Source organism: Lissotriton vulgaris, chromosome 6 (genome assembly GCF_964263255.1).
Source record: "Lissotriton vulgaris chromosome 6, aLisVul1.2, whole genome shotgun sequence".
NCBI lineage: Eukaryota > Metazoa > Chordata > Amphibia > Caudata > Salamandridae > Lissotriton > Lissotriton vulgaris.
Genome location: NC_141694.1, coordinates 1031497757 through 1031521308, shown reverse-complemented (window position 1 = coordinate 1031521308; position 23552 = coordinate 1031497757). Strand labels below are relative to the sequence as shown.

At 47.4% G+C, this 23552-nt stretch overlaps 2 protein-coding genes across 4 annotated transcripts in view; one reads left to right on the top strand and one right to left on the bottom strand.

Annotated features, from left to right (window-relative positions):
• SMOC2 (SPARC related modular calcium binding 2) overlaps nt 1–23552 on the bottom strand; it is a 1727408-nt gene that overhangs the window by 989732 nt on the left and 714124 nt on the right. The window lies entirely within an intron of this gene.
• LOC147708375 (endogenous retrovirus group PABLB member 1 Env polyprotein-like) lies at nt 4328–5872 on the top strand. The gene has a single exon (XM_086927099.1). It carries the CDS (start codon nt 4328–4330, stop codon nt 5870–5872), a length of 1545 nt encoding a protein of 514 aa, XP_086783225.1.

Below are 23552 nucleotides of genomic sequence, written 5' to 3'. Positions count from 1 at the left end.
GCCAGCGAGAGTAGTTGGGCAGCCTCCAAACCTGCGGCTATCCTTCAGATGGCCCAATATTATGAACACCAGAAAAATGAAAACGATAGAGCAACAGAGAAAAAGAAGAAGGACTTAAAAGAGAGGGTGATGATTTCACAACTGCAAGGGGTGACTATAGGACGAGAGCAATACAAAGGAAACTACCAGACAAATGCCCCTAGGAACGTGCCTCCTAAAGACCGCAACCCGACATCCCGCATTGGACGTACAGACATTAACGAGGACCAGTGTGCTTTCTGTAAAGGATTCGGCCATTGGAAATCCCAGTGCCCGGTCCTGTTAGAGATGAACAGAAATAGGGACCTCAAGGACGTAGCAGGTGGGCCGAGAAATAGAGGACAGCAACAAGGGCCCACAAATAACACGACTAACGATAGACCAAACAGACCGAATACATTCGACCGACCCAGACAAAATCAGTACCAGCAGTCTGACTGTGATGATGCCCACGACTTCGCATAGGACTGCCAAGGGCAAGGGAGGGATCCAGTCGAGCTCTATGTTGACCAGCAAGATCCTTATGTCACCGCTAAGGTCCTGGGTACCAAGTCTCCATTTCTGGTAGACACTGGCGCAACACGTAGTGCGTTATCCAAACGACTGATTCCAAGGGCACCCTTGTCTGGCTCACTTGTGACATCGATAGGTTTCGATGGAATGCCCTCCACTAACCCTTTGTCCACTCCAATTTCCTTCGACTTAGAGAACAATCTCACTGACACAACGTTTTTGCTTTCTGCCAATACCCCTGACGCCATTATGGGACTTGACTTACTGAAGCACTTCCGTGCGACTATTAGATGTTCCCAAGACGGAGTTCGAGTTTTCCTGTATGACAACCCCATTCTGCTCAGACATTCCCCTTCCCGACGCATGTTTTCTATCAATGACACTGACATGTCCCTGCTTGACACTCTGCCTCCGTATCTGTGGGCCAAGACAGATTCGGACGTAGGACGCATGATGATTGACCCAGTGCACATCACTGTTCGACCGGACGCAATACTCCCAAAACTTCCACAATATCGGATATCGCCCGAGGGCGAGAAGGCATTGGTAAAAATTATTCAGTCACTGATAGACGCAGGAGTGGTAGAGGAAGTGGTTAGCAACGTTTGTAACAGCCCTATCTTACCCATCATCAAGAAACAAGGAGAGGGAGATGAGAAAGCATACCGCTTCATCATTGACCTTCGAGAGATCAACAAAGTGGTTGTGCCCCAGTACCCCGTGGTCTCAGACATCACCACTATCCTGACTTTGATTCCTTCTACTGCCACCACCTTCACTGTTATCGACCTCAAAAACGCATTTTTCTCTATCCCCATCCATCCAGACAGACAATATCTCTTCGGCTTCACCCTAAAAGCCCGCTCATATAGGTTCTGCCGAGCACCCCAGGGCTACACAGAAAGCCCTAGCATCTACAGCCAGGCCCTCAAGAGGCAACTGGATCAGGTCCAGTTACCCGATGGAGTGGTATTGATCCAATACGTCGATGACATCCTTTTGGCAGCCGACACCACTCCATTAGCAGTCACAGCCACCATTCAACTCCTGCACTTCCTTGCGGAAAATGGCCACAAGGTCTCCAAGAAGAAGTTGCAATTCTGCCAACCCCAGGTCACTTACTTAGGCCCCCTTTTGTCCAAAGACAGAAGGAAACTCACTCCTGACCGGATCCAAACCATTCTTGAAACCCCTGTCCCCAAGACTCAGAAACAGGTCCGCTCCCTACTAGGTCTCACCTCTTTCTGCCGACAGTGGTTACCAAACTTCAGCCTCATTGTAAAACCGCTGCTTTCTCTGCTAGCTAAAGATGTCCCCTTCCCACTCCCTTGGACCCCCGAATGCCAATCCTCCTTCATAGAGCTGCGTGATGCCCTCTGTTCAGCCCCTGTCCTAGGTACCCCCGATTACACCAAGCCCTCTTCCCTCTACACTCACGAAAGGGAGGGGTGTGCTTTATCTGTCCTGACCCAGTCCATTGGCCCAAAGCAACGACCGTGCGCTTACTTCTCTGCCACTCTTGACCCCGTAGCCAGAGCCTTACCTGCCAGCCTTCGAGCTGTAGCTGCCGCTGCTTTCTCTATCCGACAGAGTGAGGGGATCGTGCTCTCGAATTCCCTCACGTTATTAGTACCCCATGCAGTTGACACCCTCCTGAACCAAACCAAGACGCAACACCTGACGAGTGCACGACTGACTGGATACAAACTGACTCTGCTCGCACCCCACATCACCCTGAAAAGATGCACCACACTGAACCCAGCGACTCTGTTACCCCTGCCAGAGAACGATCCCAATGTGCCCCCTGTACACGACTGTGTGACCCTCGCGGACGAACAGACTAGAAGTAGAGCTGACCTCAGAGACACGGCTTTTCCTGACCCTGACGGAGAGCTGTGGGTGGACGGCTCTTGCATCAAACTCCCCGATGGCACCACTTCTGGTCCCTATGCAGTCACCACAGCCCGAACTGTAGTCAAGACAGCCCGCACCACCCAGCGATCTGCACAGGCAGCGGAACTGATTGCCCTGACACGAGCATGCATCCTAGCAGCAGGAACCACAGCGAGCATATACACCGACAGCCAGTATGCCTTCGGGGTGGTTCACCATTTTGGGCTCCTTTGGAAGGAAAGGGGATTCTTGACCTCACACGGCACTCCCATCCTACATGGAGATCTAGTCTCCGCCTTGATCGAAGCTGTCCTTCTCCCCAAAAGACTTGCGGTCATCAAATGCCAGGCACACAAGAAAGTGACAGATATTATTGGACAGGGAAATGCACTAGCCGACCTCACTGCTCGAACGACAGCTGAAAATAGGACGACAACACACATGTACGTGACCAGGTCACAAGCAGAGAAATGGACCGACGCTAGGGACACTATTAGAGACATTCAAATGGCTAGCACGCAACACAAATTGACTGAATGGGCGCGGGTGGGATTGAAAGACGATGAAGGCTGCTGGCGGACACGAACAAGTGGTTGCTACCTGACTCATACCTGATTCCCATACTGACTATGGCACACTCCCCTGCTCACATAGGATCAACCCCCATGATTGAACTTGTCTCCAGAGTTTGGCACAACGACAAAATAACAGACTCCGCCAAATGTCTGGTCCAACAATGCTTGATATGCCTGCAGCATAACCCCGGGAAAGGAACTGTAGTACCCCGGGGAGGGTTTGGGGTCCCCAATCACCCGTTTGAAGTCCTGCAGATGGACTACATCCAGCTAGACAGATGCCAAGGCCTGAAATACGTACTTGTTGTGGTATGCGCATTTAGCAAATGGGTGGAAGTATACCCAACCCGTGACAACACTGCTATGGCCACTGCAAAAGTACTGTTAAAGGAATTTTTCCCTCGCTACGGCCTTTGTCGAATTTTATGGAGCGACAATGGCCCCCACTTCGTAGCCGAAGTCATCCAGCTCATCTTAAGGGGGCTGGGCATCAAGCAGAAGTTCCACGCAGTCTTCCACCCCCAGTCTGCTGGACTTGTTGAGCGACACAATGCCACACTAAAGCTAAAGTTAGCCAAGATAGTGGCTACCACGGGTCTGAAATGGCCGGACGCTCTCCCACTGGCATTGCTATCGATGCGTTCCACCCCCACCAAACACCACTTGACACCTTATGAGGTTGTTTTCGGTCGACCCATGAGCGTCTGGTCCGCACCGAAACCAACTTCCATTCATGACGTCCCGGATGTCCTAATGTCTGATTATCTGTATAAATTGACTGAAACTCTGTCTGTCATTCATCAGCAGGTGCAGCAGGCCATCCCCGATGCTTCCAGGGGTCCGGGCCACGACATCCAACCAGGGGACTATGTATTAGTACGGAATTTTCAACGGGCGAAGAGTTTGGAACCCCGGTGGACGGGCCCCTGGCAAGTACTGATCACCACCCGGACGGCTCTTCGAGTGGAGGGGAAACGGCACTGGCTGCACGCGCACCACTACAAGAAGGTCTCCTCGACCCTGGCCACAGCAGAAAGCATCGACAACCAGGAAGAGCTCCTGAACAAGGATCGACCATCTCTAAACTGCTATCCCGATACCGAGGCACTTGAACTCGCAGAATTCTCTGACCCCACTGTGCCATCCAGAGAAGGGTATTTCCTGCGTCGAAAGGAGGGAGCTTCAGCTAAGTAGACCACGGACTAAGTTAAAATCTCAGAACGGTGACCTAAACACCACCAAGGGTTACCCGGAGAGAAGCTAAACGAAGTCTGTGGTTCTGCCCACTACCGAGCACCTCGAAGGTGATGGAAGCGCCAGATAAGAAGATGATGGAAGCGCCAAATAAGAAGATGATGGAAGCAACTGGAAATACCCACTACAGAAACCCAAAGACTGACAATATGCACAAATCAAAGACAATCGCATTCTTCATTGTCTTCCTCTTTTGCCTCCTCCTCATGACTTCCTTTTGGATCCTGGAGGAAAGCACACCTGCTCATCAGATATTGCTAACCACTGCCCAGCCTACTACCATGAAGGAACATTATTTGATCTCGCTTTCTCCTCAACTCAGAGAAAGGCGAAAGGAGTTCTGGAACAACTCCTTTGTACAGCTACTGCACCAGCACAATCTCACCACCAATGCCACCAACTGCTGGATCTGTGGGTTGCTACCCCACGCCACTGGACATTCGATACCTTTTATCCCTTCACCCTTTTCAATTCACGGCTCCTGCCTTGCTTGGCTGATTCTCCTGCAGGAGAGCTATAAGGACAATGCCACCTCCAGCAAAACCATGACACATTTCTTCCATGAGGTCTGGCGAAACAAAACAAAGACACACTTCTGCCCGCAGACCTCCAACGATTCTATCCACATGGACATCCCTGCTAAAGAACGAATTGAAATACAGGTGTTCAACAACCCAACCAGACCCACCTTCTCCTACCTACGGAAACGAACGGCTGCCACTCTGACTGTGGCTCTATCTGTCATCAACGTCACAGGCCACATGTGCATAGAAGGGCTTGGGACACAGCTGGTAGGCGGCAGTGCTTGCCGTTTCACCAGAACTTTGGACTCTACCGACCCACCTTCCTTTGTATCCTCTCCAAACATGTACTTTGTTTGCGGCACAAAAGCTTACACCTGGCTCCCCAAAGGCTGGGGGGGCACTTGTTTCATCTCCTTCGTCCTTCCTCCAACCTATGTGGCCCCAGCAAATCACCATAGACAAAATCGAGCCAAGGACATTGAACAAGCTGACTCAACAGGAGCACAGTTCCTCGATGCTATGAAGGGACTTGTTCCACTCTGGGGTCCGATGGCAAACAGCCGTGCCATCCGACACCTGACTCAGGCAGTCGAGACAACAATGAACATCACAGCTGGTATCCTTGCTAACAACACAGCCGAGCTTCAAGCGGTCCGTCTGGTGGCTCTCCAGAACCGCCTTGTTCTAGATGCGGTTCTTGCGGACTGTGGTGGAGCATGCCGCATTATTGGGTCCAGCTGCTGTACATATATACCGGACAACTCACCTTCAGTGTACAAGGCCATCGAACACCTCCACAGACTCTCCTCAGAAGTCCACCAGGAGCAGGAAGAATGGTCGCTTGGTGGATGGTTCTGGAGTACTGTTAAGAACTGGGGCTGGAGACTGTTTTCTATTATCCTGATTCCCGTAGTTGTGATATGTGGACTATGCTTGGGAATTCAATGCCTGCCGCCTCTGTGTTCATTATGTATGAGTTGTATTTGCCCTAAGACTGTGGACCTTGGAAATGAACGCATGGGAGCATTATATGATGCCGAGGTTAGGAATTTGATGAGGATCGACATAGAGTAGACAAGCTGGCTAGATATGTTGAAAAGGGAGGACTGTTAAAAGTTAGGCTGCAACGCCAACATTATCGGCGCCATCTTGCCCCCTTTTCGAGCCCATTCATGCGCGCAAGCGGCAGCCATTTTGAGTACCATGGCCTCTCTGCCCATCACGAATAGCCAGCGCGTCTTTCTCCCTCTCCTGACCTCGCAAGCATCCCCCCACACGCTGACAGCCCCCGCTCTCACATGCCTTGGGTCATAAACCCCTTCAGCGCAGCTCTGCCTCGGAACCCCATCCTGTTCCCAGCACGACACCTCCCTTCTTCCTTTCATGATCCCGGGTCCTTTGATAAAACCCCCTTTCCTCTGTGCCCGTTTTTCTTACGCATTCCCAGACCGCCACCTGGCCCTGCGGATGCTGTTTATTGCCCCCCTGTAGAGTAGGAAGCCTCCCCCATCAAAGGATCCACGAGTTGATCAAAGCCCCCACCCTATGAGATCCGATCAATCCCATACATTCCGTGAATCGGCGGAATGTCCAGCTGCGCGATAATCATCACCTGTTGTGACCGGGGTGGGGACTTCAACTGTAAATGTGTGTGGGAACGGGCCTGAAGCGGGGATTCCGAGGAGGCCTTTCCGTACATCAAAGTGTTGACAGAGATGTGTTTTATGCAATAAAACAATAAACTTGTGTATAAGAGGCCAGGCCACAGAGATGCGGTTAGAGCACCTCGAGAAGATACCCTGCTGTCTGATTTGATGTGTTCTGCTCCGTCGGAATAAACTTTTGTTTCCTGCCTTCCAGTCTCCAGCGCCTGCCTCTTTGTTTGGTAACTTGAGTGGGTATAGAGGCGGTTAACGCCGGGCAACTCTGAAAAAGGTCATCGGCCCCTACCTTTTTCCACAATATTGCTAAACTCGTACATGATGCGCATTTCGTATCCGACAACTTCGTGCCACCGTGTCCCCAGTAACATCACATACACATGAAGTCACTCCAGGTGCTACTTGGGTATCCGACGGGTACGTCATGTATGTATGGGGTCGTGCCCGCTGTGCTTTGCGTATGCGACAAGTGCACGCTGCCAGGTCCTGTGTTACGTCACATATGTATAATATGTATAATATTGCGCCGGGTATGCCATTCCTTTTTATTTTTTTGTCTCAAAAGTATATCTAAATAACTTTAAACAGTATATGAGAGCAAGCGATAATCTAAAATATTTTAAACATTTATATATTTCTAACTGTAATAAACTTATATAATGATAAATATATTTTGTCATAATCGCGTCGGATGCGGCCTACTTGGGCGCTCGGTGCAATGTAACCTTAAAAAAAAGCATTTGATTAGTTCATATCTGTGAGAAGTTGGCCTGGTATATGATCCTCACTAGTTCTAGTGATCACCTTGTACCATGCCAAGCAACCCTTATGATGATTGGTTGTAAGTCAACCTTATAGACCAGCTATCCTAGTGGTAGCGTGGACAAAGCAGTCTTAGGCTAAACTCTGAAAGGCATGTGAAGCAAGCTGTTTTACCGTATACAATCCCCTTGAATGTCAAATGAAAGGACACCACACAGATATATATTGAAAATATATATATATTTATTAACTACAAATATCCCCTATACTCTTTATGAGCACAGAAGCACAAGCGTTAAAACAAAACACAGTTTAAATACACAAAAGTTGCACAATATGGATGAGCCCTAGGGGCCACCTAAACCATATACTAAAATAGTGGTATAAGAACCACCTAGCTGAAAGGAAGTAGGCCTAGGACTTGGGGAATCACTGGAGGTGTTCGGGACTAACAGTGAAGAAGTCGGCAAAGGCCCGCGGGACTCGGATGCAGTGCGGAAAGACGCGGGACTCGGATGCAGTGCGGAAAGTGCACGCATATACCAATGTTAAGTCAATGGTGCGTAAAAGTTACAAAGTTAGTTATTAAGGAACCTTCCGAGTGACCTAGAGGAGTGAAATTTTAGACACAGGCACTAGAGGTGTGTACTAGTGTGGGAACACCGGCGTTGCTGAGTTACCTCACCCACAGGAAGCGGGTGCACAGGTGCGAAGTAGTGTCGGGTTTCTTCACGCAGGTCGATGGCGCTTGGAGCTGAAGATGCTGCAGGCGGCTCGATGTGAAGAGTTCCGGTGGATCCAGGGGTGGATCTGAAGTGGTGAAGACCTGAAAGCAGAGGGGACAATGTTCAAAGTCACTAGCCAGTGACTACCATGGAACCAGATTGGAACCAGGCGATGCCGGGTGCAAACAGGCGATGAGGTGTAGCTTCTCTCAGCAGCCACGTGGACACGAAGAGGTTGAGGACGTCCAGGTATCGGACACAAGCTGTCCCTCAAAGGTTCTAGCTGATGGCTGTATCGGCAACTTGATTGGGGCAAACAGGCCTTGGCTAATGCAAGCCACGCAGGAATCAAAAAAAAGGCTTGTTACTCGGACCAGCAAGGTCAGAGCAGGTGCTCCCTTTTACAGGAGCGAGGGCAAGTCTGGAGCAACCAGACCCGCAGTGTAGATTGTAGGTTTTGTTGCCAAGATGGCCGCTGACCACGTGGCAAGTGGCCGGGATGGCCCGTCGAGTGGCACAATGCAAAAGGGCCCCACACAGATCGTGGAGATGCTGAAGGGCTGATCTTCGGTGCAAGAGCTGCTCGGTTGTGGGGCTTCTAAAACCCCAAAGCACAGCATCGAGGGTGTCTTGGGTGCTGCGCAGTCAGCGTCTCGGGGGTCTTTCAAGAGGTCTGGTCCCACGTCTCTCGGTGCCTCCACGGGTCCCTTCTTTGCAGGGACTGTGGATCGGGCAGTGAGAAGTCTGGGAGTCTGAGTCTTGTCAGGCTCTGGGCTCGGGCTCCAGCGGGAGGCGGCGGCGAAGCAGACGTCGAGTTGCTGGATGGTGCCTGTGTTTACAGGGTGGCCACTCCTTGGCCACAAAGGAGATGCTCTTCAGTCTTCTGTGCAGCAGAATGTTGAAGTCCGGCGTCTTCTTAGTTTAAAGTTGATTTCAGGGTGATCTGAGGTGCTATGGCACTGCTCCCACTCTTATTCCCAATCTGAGGGGTGGATCACCTGCTAGATCCCTCCTCTGGGTGGGACCAGGAAGGGGGGCGGTTACACCCCTTTCCTTTGTCCAGCTCCTCGCCAGGCCTGGGTCTGGAAAGTCCCAGGACCGGTTTGGACTGGCTTATGCACGAGGACACCTTGTGTGCCCCGGGCATGTCTGATTCTATTCAGCCCTGTCCTACCCAATACACAAAATCCTGTCTGGGGTGGTGCTCGCACCTCCCAAGGCAGGAAACGCTTTGTCCAAGCCTCCCTCGCTGGATGGACTCCCAGCAGCAGGAGGTCAGACTTGTGTCTGTGGTGGCAGCATCCATTTTGTGATGCTGAGGCTCTGGTTAACTTTAACAGGGGTTAAGGCTATGTACATGTTGTGTCCCTCTAGAAGGGTGGCATGCTATCCCCGTCGACAGAACTGTCGAGGGGATAGTATTTCAAATCGTATGACACCTTACTCGACATGTTTTGATAAAGCCAAACCAAAGTTAGCATATAACCGCGAGGATTATAATGCACTTAAGAGTATATGGTATAGCAATATCCCGGAACAGCTAAGGGAGTTGTTCCTGACAGCTGCAGACAGGCTCAGCTCATGCTAGAGCACCATCTCACATGAAACCATGCACTCTGCCCCCAGGATTGCAGGGGCCTGCCATAGGAATGGCTTATAGGTTAACATGTGTCCAGTTGAGGTTAGATATAGGGATACTATATCTAAGCAAGAGGTGATTACACCAACTTACCCCAGCTGAGTGATCAGCCAGTTGTGTCAAATATGGAGGCCAGGCCAGGGGTGGCACAATACATGCTGCAGCCCCTGGTAGGCCTTGGATGCACCTATGCCCTGGGTACCTATGGTACACTGTTACAGGGGCCTATAAGGTGAACCAGTTCCAATTGTGTATGCACCTAAGGTACATAGAGTCCATTTTAAGGAGAGAGCAATCAGCCTGGGGCCCTGAATAGCAGGATCCCAGGCCAACTATGTCAAAAACCAGCTAAACACCAGGCAAAAAGTTTGGGGGTAACCATAGTCAGATATCCACCTTCCTACAATATCAATTCCCTTTGTAACAGTTGGACAACCTCACCCATTGTACTCATTCCCTCCACGGCGTTTGATGACAGATACCTCTTCTGCTTAGAAAGCTTTTTTGAAGAGTGTTTTCCTGTATACACATATCTTATACTACACACAACATGCAACAATCATCTTGATCAATATTTATGCTCTGTACATTAGCCTTCCACGTGGATTGCCATGCATCTCAAACGTTCCATTAAAAAACAAATATGTGTTACACAATGCCCCTGGTGTGTGTGTGTGTGCACATTATTGTGCTGCCTTTCGGCCTGGGTATTGGTGGCTCTAAGGAGTATCATCAGCCACGGGCAGAGTGCACATCCTAGATCACATGTAACAAACAGTAAACAGTAATGTATAGATTTGTATTGCTGTACTCTCTGTTGTCAGGCTTTACCAGTATAGTAGTGTGTCATATGTGAGACTTTCAGATTCACATTTGACATACATTGCTTGACTGTAATGAGCGTTATCACTGTGTATGACATAGCCTCACTGCTGATCCTCCCTCCATTGGAGCATTTTCACATGTGTACTCTTCGCGATAGCAACACTTTCCATAATACCGCACACCATTGACATGCGTGCCTGCGCACATCCACAACCCTGACAACGACATGTAATGTTCACCATTTAATCTTTTCAAACACCATCTCATTAACGATAGTTTCCGCTCTCCCGACACATGCTACACTAATCTAAATTGCACACTCTGAAAGGTCAAAACACATAAGTACGCTTCCTGGCCAGACAGGAACTGAACAACGCCCAGGTCCCCAGAATAATTATTCACACCCCTAGGCTGGCCTGGCATACGCAAGCCCAGCCCACTTTGCGTACGAATAAATAGGATAACCACAATGCTCTTCTCCCACACTACCTCAAGTGATATGCTGCATCCACCTCGCATATCACAATGCGCAATGAAAAAAATAAATGAATCCATGAGGTGTACACCATACTGGCAATCAACACGGGCTTTAAATTGTGAGCCCTACTGCCCGTCGTCTACAAAAGGGATCCATGAGGTGTACACTCTCCTGCAATCAACACTCCATCTGAATTTTGAGCACTGCTGCCCGTAGTGTTTGCTCACACAACAATGACAGCAGGTAAGCAGAGCGGCCTGGGTGCACAGGGCCTCCAATTGAGCAGGGTGCGGCGGGAGGGGTGGGGTGTATCAGCCTGGCTGCGCAGGTGCGAACAAATGATATTGCTGTGCGTAATGATGTGATCTCTGACCTCATTCCGTCACATTTCTGTCTCATTTTAAAGACCTGCTGGACCGTACTGTAGGCCTGCGCCAGCGAGAAGTGCTGCCCTACAGACACCTCTTGAGCGGGTGCTGCGGGAGGGGTGGGCTGCATCAGCCAGAGTGCGCATGTGTGAATAAGCGATATTGCTGTGTGTAATGATGTGATCTCTGACCTCATTCAGTCACATCTCTGTCTCATTTTAAAGACCTTCTGTACCATACTGTAGGCCTGAGCCTACGAGCAGTGCTGCCCTACAGTCACCTGTTGAGTGAGATGCTGCGGGAGGGGTGTGGTGCATCACCCTGAGTGCGCACGTGCGAAAAAGCAATGTTGCCGTGCATAATGATGTGATCTCTTACCTCATTCAGTCACATCGGTCTCATTTTAAGGTCCTGCTGGACCGTACTGTAGGCCTGAGCTAGCGGGCAGCGCTTCCCTACAGACACGTGGCGATGGCTTTTAGGACACTGTTGTGAGCTTGTTACTAAGTGTACATGCACACAGGCTCCCGCCACTGCATTACACGGGCACATTATGCTTCTAGCATGCGTTCTGTTCCTTTCTAAAAAATCTTTGTATAACGTATAATTATTTAACCTTGTGAATTCTCGAGTACTCCATCTCCTCTTTAAACAACAATTACCACTAACAGTTGGTAGATCGTACTTCAAAAACAAAGGATGCACTCAACTCCTATTTTCTATCAAGCTTGAAATAAACCTTCATTTACCCCCAGACTTTTCCACCATTAAATAATTTCTCCCTTTTCAGAGATTCCATTGATTGCCTCAAGAAAGGCGGAGCGGGAGCTGACCCCGCAATGATGCCCTGGGCATTCTGACACCTTCCATCGTGGTATCAAGACACCGTCCTGACCGGAGACCTGGTCTACTGTACAAACGTACCCCAGACTAGGAGCTTGCACGAACACGTCGTGGGACACAACAGTGGTGGCCAGTGAGCAGTGAAGCCTTGGTGTGCAAGACCTACAATTGAGCACAGTGCGGGTGAAGGGGCTGGGGTGCAGCACCCTGGGTGCACAGGTGCCTGCAAGCGATTTTCCCATAGCTAATAATGTAGGACTATATTACCAAAGAAAGGCGATAAAATTATCACCACTTTAGCGGCAGGAAACTGCTGTTAAATCAGCTGTAATGGACTTGATAATATGCCCTTGTGAATTCCAATAGAAGCCCAGGTTCACACCAGAACCTGGGCTTCTATGGGAATTCACAAGGGCATATTATCAACCTCTTATCGCTGCTTTAGCAGCAGTTTCCTGCAGTTAAAGCGGCAATAATGTTATCGCCGTTCCTTGATAATATGGCCCATAATCTCAGGCCTCAAGTGTTTCATTTTAAGGACTTACTGAACCACACTCTTTCTCGCGATTCCAGCATCCTAGACAAACGGGTGACTGGAAGGTAAACCCTAAGGGCTGGGTATAGTAGGCCGACGCTCTGTCTCTTCCTTCCTCTCTTCTTTTTACTCTCCCTCCTCTTCTCCCTTCCACCCACTCCCCCTCCCTTCCATTCTCATTATCGTCCTTTCATTCGGACTTCCTTTCTTTACCTCTTCCACATAGCACACATACTTATGTTTCATTTATGTCTTGCAGGTTTCCTACGCTGCTTCCACTGGAGTCCAACCCATGTTTTTTTAATTATACTATTTCTTCTATTAAAGTTACGTTACTGTTTATTTGTGCTTTAATAAAGGTTACTTATTTTTCAAATAAATAGCTGAGTGTATAGGTCTTCTTTTTCTGACAACACTTGTCTATTATTTATTGTGAAAATTATCTGTTTATAAGAGATTTTAAGGATAAATATTAGAGTGCACCTACCAAACATAATCTAACTGACTATTAGATAAATGAAGCCTGGTTAATTGTACAACTGTAAGAGTTCTATGAGTGTATGACTTTATAACACCATAAGTACTGCCCGTGTAATTACCAAACAAATAAGGCACTGCCTTGGACCACCGAGGCTTCAGGGACTGCCGAGGCCCACCCTGCATATTTAAATAAAGCCCTGGAGTGTGGTGATCCCCGGACTTCGGTTGGCCTGGAACCCCCCGAACAGTTAGTAAACAATACCCGGGAAGGTGGCGCTCTCCTAGGCTGCAAAACGTGTCTGTGCCCTTCCACGCCTAATTTACATGTGACATTAAGATCCCCAGTCTTACAGAGACCCCGCAACATAATAATTGGGTTGGCCATGGAACATTACCAACCAGGGGCCTCATTTAAAAGAACGGGTGAGACCCCGTTTTTTTTTGTTTTGGTTTCTTCTTTTCTCTCCATTTTTACCATCCGCATCCCCTCTATTAAAGCAATATGCAGTTTTCCTCCTCTCGGTTCAAGTAGTCGAACAAGTATTTGGTATCACAGGGTGGAAGCCATGCACCAGCCCTCTAACAGCAAACACAAATGTCCCGCGAATGCACACCCTGGGACATTGTATGCCCTGCCCCTCACATGTCGCCCTCCCTAGGACCATGATGCATTTGTTAGTATAAACGCATACTAACACTACTTAAACACATGTAGTACAGTGATCAGAATTTAGTGAAGAAGCAGAGGAAGAGCAAAATATAAATCCTACCAGAAGTCGGATGATGCTTCAATGAGCCGATGACCATGGCATGAGTAGAAACAGCTACACAAAGAAAACAGGTCTTAAGCACAACGCAAGCAATTTTGAAATATTGTTGAGTGGTACTTTCTTTTTACCTTCTCCCGCTCGTCGCCAAATTTATGTAGTGAAGAGGCAGACAGCAGTGGATCCAATAAATAGATTTATTACGAGAAAACAAGACACCTGAAACAACCACCAACAGGAGCAGACAGCAAGGCAACCGTCTTCTCCAGCACCGTGTACAAACTCTGCAAGGTTCCCCTCGTGACAGCCCTACATAACATTACATACTTAGATTCTAGTAGCATTACATTCTAACATTCTACTATGACTTACATTGGAATACTACACAGAGCACATGACTTTACAGCAATGAGCTCATGGTTTCATCCACGAGTCTGGAGACAGGTAGGGGTAAGTATTTCGCCTCCCACTCCCTATATTGTATAAACCTAAACTAATGCTTCTTCCACAGGTATGCTACTGCGCCCAGAGCACATGACTTTACAGCAATGAGCTCACAATTTAGGCTCAAAGTTAATCCCTGAGTCTTCACACTAGTAGGTGTGAGTAGTTCACTTCCCACTCCCTATATATTATAAACGCATACTAACACTACTTACACACTTATACTACAGTGGCTAGTATCCTACAGCACCCAGAGCCCCTCACTTTACAGCAATCAGCTCGGTTTCATCCCCAGGTCTTCACACCGGTAGGCGTAACTACTTTGCTTCCCGCTTCCGGTATACGCTCAACACACAGTAGCGGTCAGTAGTTCACTTCTCACGCCCTGTATGGTAAAAACGCCTACTAACAATACCTGCACACGAATGCTACAAACACCAGACCACATCACTTTACAGCAATGACCTCACGGTTTAGACTCCCGGTTTCATACCCGAGTATAGCACCATATCATATCAGCACCTTGCCACTCTGAGCAACACCGGACTTTCAGACCGGTAACAGTGATAACTACCTACTGGCGATAGGTAATAAAAACAAATTACAATTGTTACTTTATTCTTTTAGCTTTCAAACTTCTCTCTATTACTGTCTTTCTACTTTTCCATATAAACAGTTTTTTTAATATTCAAGTACACATCGAAGTCAGAAATGCAACGTATTCTATCAACACACTTTCTAGAACATTCTACAACACGTGGAGGTTAAAAGTTCATCAATTTTTTTAAACCTAACAATATTTTTGTGCAACATTTTCTCGAACATTTAATGGCACATGCAGTTTAAAAGTTCACAATTCTTTTAAGCTCGAACAGTGCCTTCCAAATGCAAGTAGCAGGTGTTATTGAGTTGAGCAAATGTTATCCTATAATATGTACTCCAAGTGCAAACTGCTTTTTCTTAACCAATCACAAAGATACTTTTCCACCAAACGAATGTGCAGCCTACTTTTAAAAAACAATGCTTTTCATCTCCCAATCAGATACCGTTTTGTATGCGAAAAGAAACTAGTTCCCCAGCTTTAAACATATCTCTTATTCTACGAAGGAACTGCATGAGCTACAGACATCTTTCCATACCTTCCAGACATATCTTCAAAATGCTAGTGTGGATCGTAGGAAATAGCTATGTTTTCGGGTGCAAGAGGTATGCAGAACATAGACGTATTGACTTAGACCTAGGTTTACAAAATTTAGACATTAAATGGTTTGGACAGAGAGGATTGAAGTGGCACCAATTGTTGCCTTTGGTTAAAACCTGTTTGCATCTCTAACACCCTGACCTCATGATTGTGCACTGTGGTGTAAATGACCTAGGCACATTGACTGGGGTAGGTTTGGAAATGCTTGTGAAGGACACCTTTGGACAATTGATGTTACTTTTGCCTTAATCTGTCTTTGTTTATTCCAATACATGCCAAAGACAGAAGTGGAAACGGTCCAAACAATTTTGTCCTCAGATTGAAAAATCTCACAAAAAAGTCAACAAAGCTGTGTCTGCATACCAGAGAGACCACAAAATGGGCTCCATCTACAACAACAACATACGTTTTGGTATGGCAGATATATACAGAAGTGATGGAGTACACTTCACAGATCAGGGAAACCGGGTTTTCCTGAAGCCCTGCATCCACACTTATATGTAGCTCCAACTAATGAACACAAGGGCTCTTTTTAGATTCCCCCTATAATTAACAACTTAGGCCAGCTATTTTAGGGCCAGATAACGGCAACTCCTGGACCTTCGCCAAAACGTATTCTCCACACAGCTGTGGCGCAGCGGCCAGACCATCTCACTTTGCAGCACAGTCCTCTCACTTTGTTCCCCGCTCTACTCACCCAGAAGAGTAAGTAGTTCACACCTTACAAATAGCCTATTGATTTACCTTCGCACTCCCCATACAACACCAACTAAGCACCATATACAAGTTGAACTAGTGTGGCACAGCACCCAGAGCGCATGACTTCACAGCATTCCACACACACTTCAGGCTCACGGTTTCATCCCCGACTACAGCAGCAGCTCAATTTAATAGCATGACACTCTAGGCAATACCTCACTTAATTTCCACACCCCGCACTTTCAGACCGGTAGGGGTCAGTCAGTAGTTCAGCAACTTTACCCTGAGTCCGTCAGCATCTCAGCTTACGCCCCCAGCGCCTTCACACCCGTAGGAGTGAGTGGTTAGCACTTCACAAATACCGAATTGATTTGATACGCGCAAATTTACCTTCGCCCACCACTTACACACCGGTATGGGGTGAGTACTTCGCTTCACACCCCCTCTATAGCACACCCTAAATACCCCACAGAGGTTACAGTTCTCCTACCCTCCTATTTCCCACTTTTTTCGCACTTTTTCCCATCTTACTCGCTTCAACGGAATTACAAAATGGCGGCTAACACTTCCTAGTTGCAACCGCTCGCAGCCAATCAGCAGCAAGCTTGTGCACGTAATGCCTCAGCCAATCAGATTGCAGAATTCCCAAATAATGATATCTGTAAATTTCGATATTTCTCAAAAACTATTGAACGGATTTACACGAAATAAACCAAAGCGTGCTTTCTAGACCAAGACCCTTCTCCCTGCCAAATTTGGAGTAATTCCGTTCCCCCGTTCAACCTGTAGCCATGTCTAAAGTTTCCTATGGATATTAACATTGAAAAAACAAATTTTGGGACCCCCCTTTTTTCTCGGCCCCCCCTTGACAAATCACCCCCAAACTTTCAACATAGGAGCTGATCTCAATAAAGAATTGGTTTAGAAAATGTTGCGAAGATTCGTCAATCGGCGCCAAAGTTATTGAATAGAATGTTGCCATTTTCCAATGGTAACTAGGTCCTAACTATAACTTCCAACTGGCGACCGCCAGTAGGTAGTTATAGTTAGGACCTTGTTTCTATTCAAAAAGCAGTATTTCTTGTCCCAATTACTTTGGCCCCGGTTGACGAATCTTCGCAAAATTTTCAAAACTCGTGGGGCGCTCTGGTCAGCTCCAATTTTGAAGGATTCGGGGTGATTCGGCAAGCGGGGGCTGAGAAAAAAGGGAGGTCCCAAAACGTGTTTTTTCCCTGTTAATTCCCATAGGAAACTTTAGACATGGCTACAGCCTGAACTACTGAGCAGAATTACACAAAATTGGCCCAGAAAGAGAACTTTTTTAAAATGGTGTAAATCTGTTCAGTAGTTCCTGAGAAATTAAAAAAATAGAGGTCGGAAAATCAATTTCCCATAGGAATCTTTAGACACGGTTACAGCCGAAACTGCTGAACGGAGTTACATCAATTTTGGCACAAAGGTAGCCCTTGGTTCAGAAAGAGACCTTTTTTTTTAAATGGTGTAAATCCAGTAGTTGCTGAGAAAATCAAAAAATACAAGTTTTGATATTAAGAGGCACAGAGGATCCGCGGACCCTCCTGACAACGAGCTTTATTCTAATTGGCTGTCAACACTCCAAACCAGGAAGGGTGGGCCGCCATCTTTTGCCTCGGTAACTGAGGCACAAGAAAAGATAAAAAGAAACACGAAAAACAAGAAAAAGGGATAGAGTAGAAACATCCTGACCCCCTAGGCCTGCTTAAGGGGTCCCACAAGGACCCCCAGGGCCCAAAAAAGCATAAAAAAATAATAATTGGACAAATTGGTGCTGGGTGCGCGAATCCGGACATAATTTTGTGTATTATGTACTAGGGCCTTACAGAGGAGGTCATGCTAATCACAGGGGTACCCCAACACATAGTGTTCCCTAGTGTATATAGGTGTTTTCACTGTATTCTAAGTGTCTTGTAGCATAGCACTGGCTCTAGGCCTGGTTAGTCAGTCAGTTACCACCAAAACCTGTCTTAAAAAGTTGTGGGCACAGGATGATTTTGCAAAAAAGGTCTCTTTCTGCTCCTCTGTTGGTTCTTTCTGCACATGTCTTGCTTCTTCCTGCACTTTTCTTCATCTTTATGTATTTCTTTAGCTTCTTTATGTGTGTTTTTTCTTCTTTCTTCAAATGTCCTACCCCTGTAGGCATAGTTAGAAACTAGCATTTAAAAAAACCTTTGAAATTCACTTAAAAAAACCACCATAGGTTTCAGGCACGTAATAATTATAAATTAGCATTAAAAAAACTTTGAAATTCACTGAAAAAACATAGGTTTTAGGGAAAGTTATACCATAGAAATTCCCCTGTTATAGTTAGTTCAGCTAACTAGAACTCGCACCCCACAATGCACTGCTGATTACGTCACATATTACATCACTCATGACATGGTCAGTGACATCACTAATGACATCACTGATGACATCTCAAATGGCATTACTGATGACATCATCCATGTGATAATTTGATGCATCTTCTTACACCCTAATATAGCCTTTGATACACCCACTCTAAATTACAGACTGTCATTCTCAAAACCATAGACAACACCAATAACTACATACCCACTCACTGATTATTAGGTTTACACACATTTCCACTCGCTCACCCGTAAATTCACTTATACTTATAGTCTTATAGTCTATCAGTACAGGACTATCGTATGCACTCATGCACCTATATAGACACTCACACACCGCCACTCATCCATAGAGGTACTCAGACACCTAGTCAGTCATTCAAATAATTAATCACACAGCCATTTACTCACCTATACAGTTATACGCACACCAGCTCAATTACTCATACAAATACTAGCATATTCTTATGCTCCTATACAATCACTGATACAAGCACACACTCATCCATACAGCCACTCTCAAAATCACACACTCTCACTTATAGCCATTTATATACACATATATACTGCCTTTCACATATGTAGTTACTCACACATGTACCACTGAGATATACATTCACTCACTAACACACCCATACACACACTCACCCACCCATGTAGTCCATCTCAGATGCACTCTTGAAACCATGCACCCAGTGAATCACCCACTCACATCTATGCACAGAGTCACACACACCCCACCCACACAAACACTCAGGCACCCATACAGATACAGATACTCTGACAACCAATCAATAACCCATATAGAAACTCATGTAGCTATTCACAAACCCAAGCAACTGCTTACACACCAACAGACAGACGGATACAGACATTCACATGGTTTAGTCACTAACCCGTGCATTCAGTAAGATACGTTTAATCACTCACTTATAGTCAGTCACGCACCTACTAAATCATCCATTCAGACACTTATACACCCACGCATTCTTCAATACTCATTTCCCTATATATATTACACATATTTAAACTTTACAGAAACACACAGTCACTGGATGATGTCATCATGTCATCAGTGATGTCATCTGAGATGTCATCATTGATGTCACTGACCATGTCATGAGTGATGTGATATTTGACGTTATCAGCAGTGCATTGTGGGGGAGCGAGTTATAGTTAGCTGAACTAACTATAATAGGGGAATTTCTATGGTTTTGTACGAGTGAAATGTCCAACTAACTATAACTTTCCCTAAAACCTATGTTTTTTTGGTGAATGTATATGTATATATATATATATATATATATATATATATATATATATATATATATATATATATATATATATATATATATATAATATATATATATATATATATTCACTGAAAAAAACATAGGTTATAGACCATATATAGTTAGGGATTCGCATTTACAAAACCTTAATTTACTCGCACAAAACCATAGAAATTCGCATATATAGTTAGTTGCAATAACTATATATCGCGCACCCGCAATCCACTGCTGATGATGTCACATATTACATCATTCATGACATGGTCAGTGACATCACTGATGACATCACTGATGACATCATCCAGTGACTGTAAGTTTCTGTAAAGTTAAAATATGTCTTACATATTGAAGAATGAGTGGATGTATAAGTGTCTCGATGAAGGATTTAGTAGGTGCATGACTGACGGTATGAGAGAGTGATTTAATGTGTCTCACTGAGTGCATGGGTTAGTGACTAAACTGTCTGAATGTGTGCATCAGTATGTCTGTTGTTGTGTAAGATGCTGCATGTGTTGATCAGTACCTATATGAGTAACTATATGGGTTATTGATTGGTTGCCCAAGTATTTGTATGGGAGAGTGAGTGTGTGTGTGGGTGGCTGGGAGGTGTGTGACTCTGTGGATAGATGTGTGAGTAGTTGATTCACTATATGTATGGGTTCAAAAGTGCATGTGAAAACAGCTGTATGGGCGGTTGTCTGTCTGCATGAGTGTATTGGTGATTGAATGGATTTCTCAGTGCTACATGTCAAAGTAAGTACATATGTAAAACACAGTACATGTGCGAGTTGACATATATAAATAACTGTGCATAAGAGCCAGTGAATGTGTGAGTGGCTGTATGGATCATTGTGAACTTGTATCAGGGATTGTATAAGAGAGTAAATATGTGTTAGTATATGTTTGAATAAGCAAGGTGTGTATAACTGTATAGTTGAGGAAATGGAGGAGTGATTGATTCTTTTCATTTTTTTTTTTGAAATATATTTTTATTGCAGGAATTAGCAAATTGTTACATATACGACCAGCAGTATAGATCCAATAAAATCAATGAAATGCATCCCACCATCCCCCAGTAGCATGTACCCATATACAGCCATTCAGCCCACAACCCAACGGCCGGGCGGCGAAATCCAATGGGGGTACAGCAGGGAAGCAAAGCTGGTCCGGATAATTCACTGTCCGTCATCTGCTTTTCTAAACAAGCCTATAAAACCCCAAAGAAAACCCCTCCCGTAAAACACTATAACCCAAATCATTCCCCACCCAACCCAACCCCGCCATCAGTGTATGGTAGCAGCCGCAGTAGGATTCATGAGAGGACCCATGAGGAGAGTATCAGAAACATGAATTACAATCGCCTAACGGGACTCGGGGCGCGCTGCTCCCTCACTGTCAGAGTCGCTGGGGGCGCAATAATCCCTGAGGGCCTGCACTAATGTTTCCCATTCCAGCGCTGCCTCCTGTGCCTTCTCGTTATGCTGTCTCCCAGCTAGTTGGTATCTCAGCGTACTTTCACCCGCTGCCCATTTCAAGAATTCGCTGTGCCACCTGCTCCCGGTCGGACCAGCCCGTGCCTTCCAGTTCCTGGTCACCTCTCGCTTAGCTAGGAGAAGCCCCAAATCAATGAATTTACTGGAAATTTTGTTTTTGGGGGTATGTGGAAACCAATGCAAGAGTCCCACTGCCGCATCAACCGACAAGGATCTCCCTGTCACCTCCTCCAGGGTCTTCCCCACTTCCTCCCAGTAGGAGGACAATCCCGGGCAGGCCCACAACATATGGAGGAGGTCTGCCTCCGGCGCCGGGCATCTAGGGCAGTTCGCCGAGCCTGTGGCGAAATACTGTTGGATTTTCGCCGGAGTCAGATATGCCCTATGGAGTACGTAATAGTGGACCAACTGAAAGCGGGCATGGCGCGTGCCCTTCCAAGCCCGCCGCACGAGTTGGGACCAGGTCGTCTCCGGAATCTCCTTGCCTATGTCCGCTTCCCAACGGGCTCTCAAGGTCGTGAGGGGGGTCAGCCCCTCATTGATCAGTCTACCGTAGAGGCAAGTGACCGCCTTCACCGTGCCCGCAGACATCATGACGTATTGGCACACCGGAGACGTAGGGGGCTCCTCTTGCCCGCATTTCCAGTGCGCCTGGATCGCTCGGACCAGGGCCGAGTGCAATAGGAAGTCTCCGCGGGGAACCTCGAAGCGGCCAATGAGCTCCTGAAAGGGCAAGAGCGCCCCATCCTCGTAGAGGTCCCCCACCAACTGCAGTCCTGCGTCCTCCCAGTCCGCCAACCGTGACCAATCACCGCCATGGGGCAAGGCCGTCAGCATCCCTAAAGGTATTTCAGGCGCATACGGTAATCGCAATTGGCCTCGGGCGTGGGCTCGGTTCCAACACAGGTGAACGGTCTTCTCCTCCAGCGACAGGTCTTGCAAGGCCAAGCGTTGTCGTAGCGCTATGAAGGAGAGAACATGCCTGGCTGTCCCCGTACCTCTCCTGTCCTCTGGGCCCCGGAATTCCCTGGCGATCTCCTGGGTGAAGGTCTGGAGCTGCGCCGCTAGATAGTATTTCTCAAAGTCCGGCACCGCAAGCCCACCCTCGGCTTTCGGCCTCATCAGGGTCTTGAGGGCCACTCTTCGGCGGCCCGAGCCCCAGAGGAATCCGACTATCATCGACCGTAAGAGTCTAAACGTGGCCGGCGGAATCCAGATCGGTAGTGCCCGGAAATAATACAGCAACCGGGGAAGCGCCACCATTTTGAGCAAAGCGATCCGCCCCGCCATCGAAAGCGGTAACATAGCCCAGAAGTCCATACTACCCCGCAGCGCTCGACTGCATCTGGCAATGTTCCCGTCTAGGAGGTCAGATGGTTCATGGTAGACATACACTCCCAGGTACTTAAAGCAGTCAGGTTCCCATCTAATCTCTCTATCGAGAGCAGGGCTGGGAGTGCCTCTGCGAACCGGGAAAAGGCATGTCTTAGCCCAGTTCACCTGGAGGCCCGAGACCTCCCCAAACGCCGTGAGCGCCGTCGCAGCTCCATGTAGGGCAACAACCGGGTCTTCAAGGAAGAGCAACAGGTCATCGGCGTATAGCGAAATGTAGTGCGGGCCCGACGGTGTCCAGAAGCCATTATAATGGGCTCCCGATCGGAGTAGCAGCGCGAGAGGCTCCACCGCCAGCGCGAAGAGAAGAGGGGACAACGAGCAGCCCTGTCTCGTGCCTCTCTCCACCGGGTATTGTGAGGAAATTAGCGGGCCTGCCCGAACCCTGGCCGATACAGAGGTATATAAGACCGTGGTCCATCTGATAAAACCCTCGCCGAGGCCGAACCGCCGTAACACAGTGTGCAGGTAGTCCCATTCCAGGCTATCAAATGCCTTCTCTAAATCTACCGATAGGACCACCGGGCAGGGAGCGTCCACGAGCGGTTCCCCCAGCAAGCGGAACAACCTACGGATGTTCATGGTCGTGTTTCGCTTGGGGATGAACCCAGCCTGGTCCTCATGCACCAGGGAGCTCATGTGGCCCAGCAGTCTCGAGGCCAAGATGCTGCTCAGAATTTTATAATCGACTGTCAGCATCGATAGGGGACGATAGGACGCCGGATCTGCCGAGTCCCGCCCCGGTTTGAGGAGGGGAACCACT

Excerpts from the sequence above, each read along its gene's own strand:
- LOC147708375 (XM_086927099.1), top strand. The coding sequence starts at position 4,328 with ATGGAAGCGCCAGATAAGAAGATGATGGAAGCGCCAAATAAGAAGATG.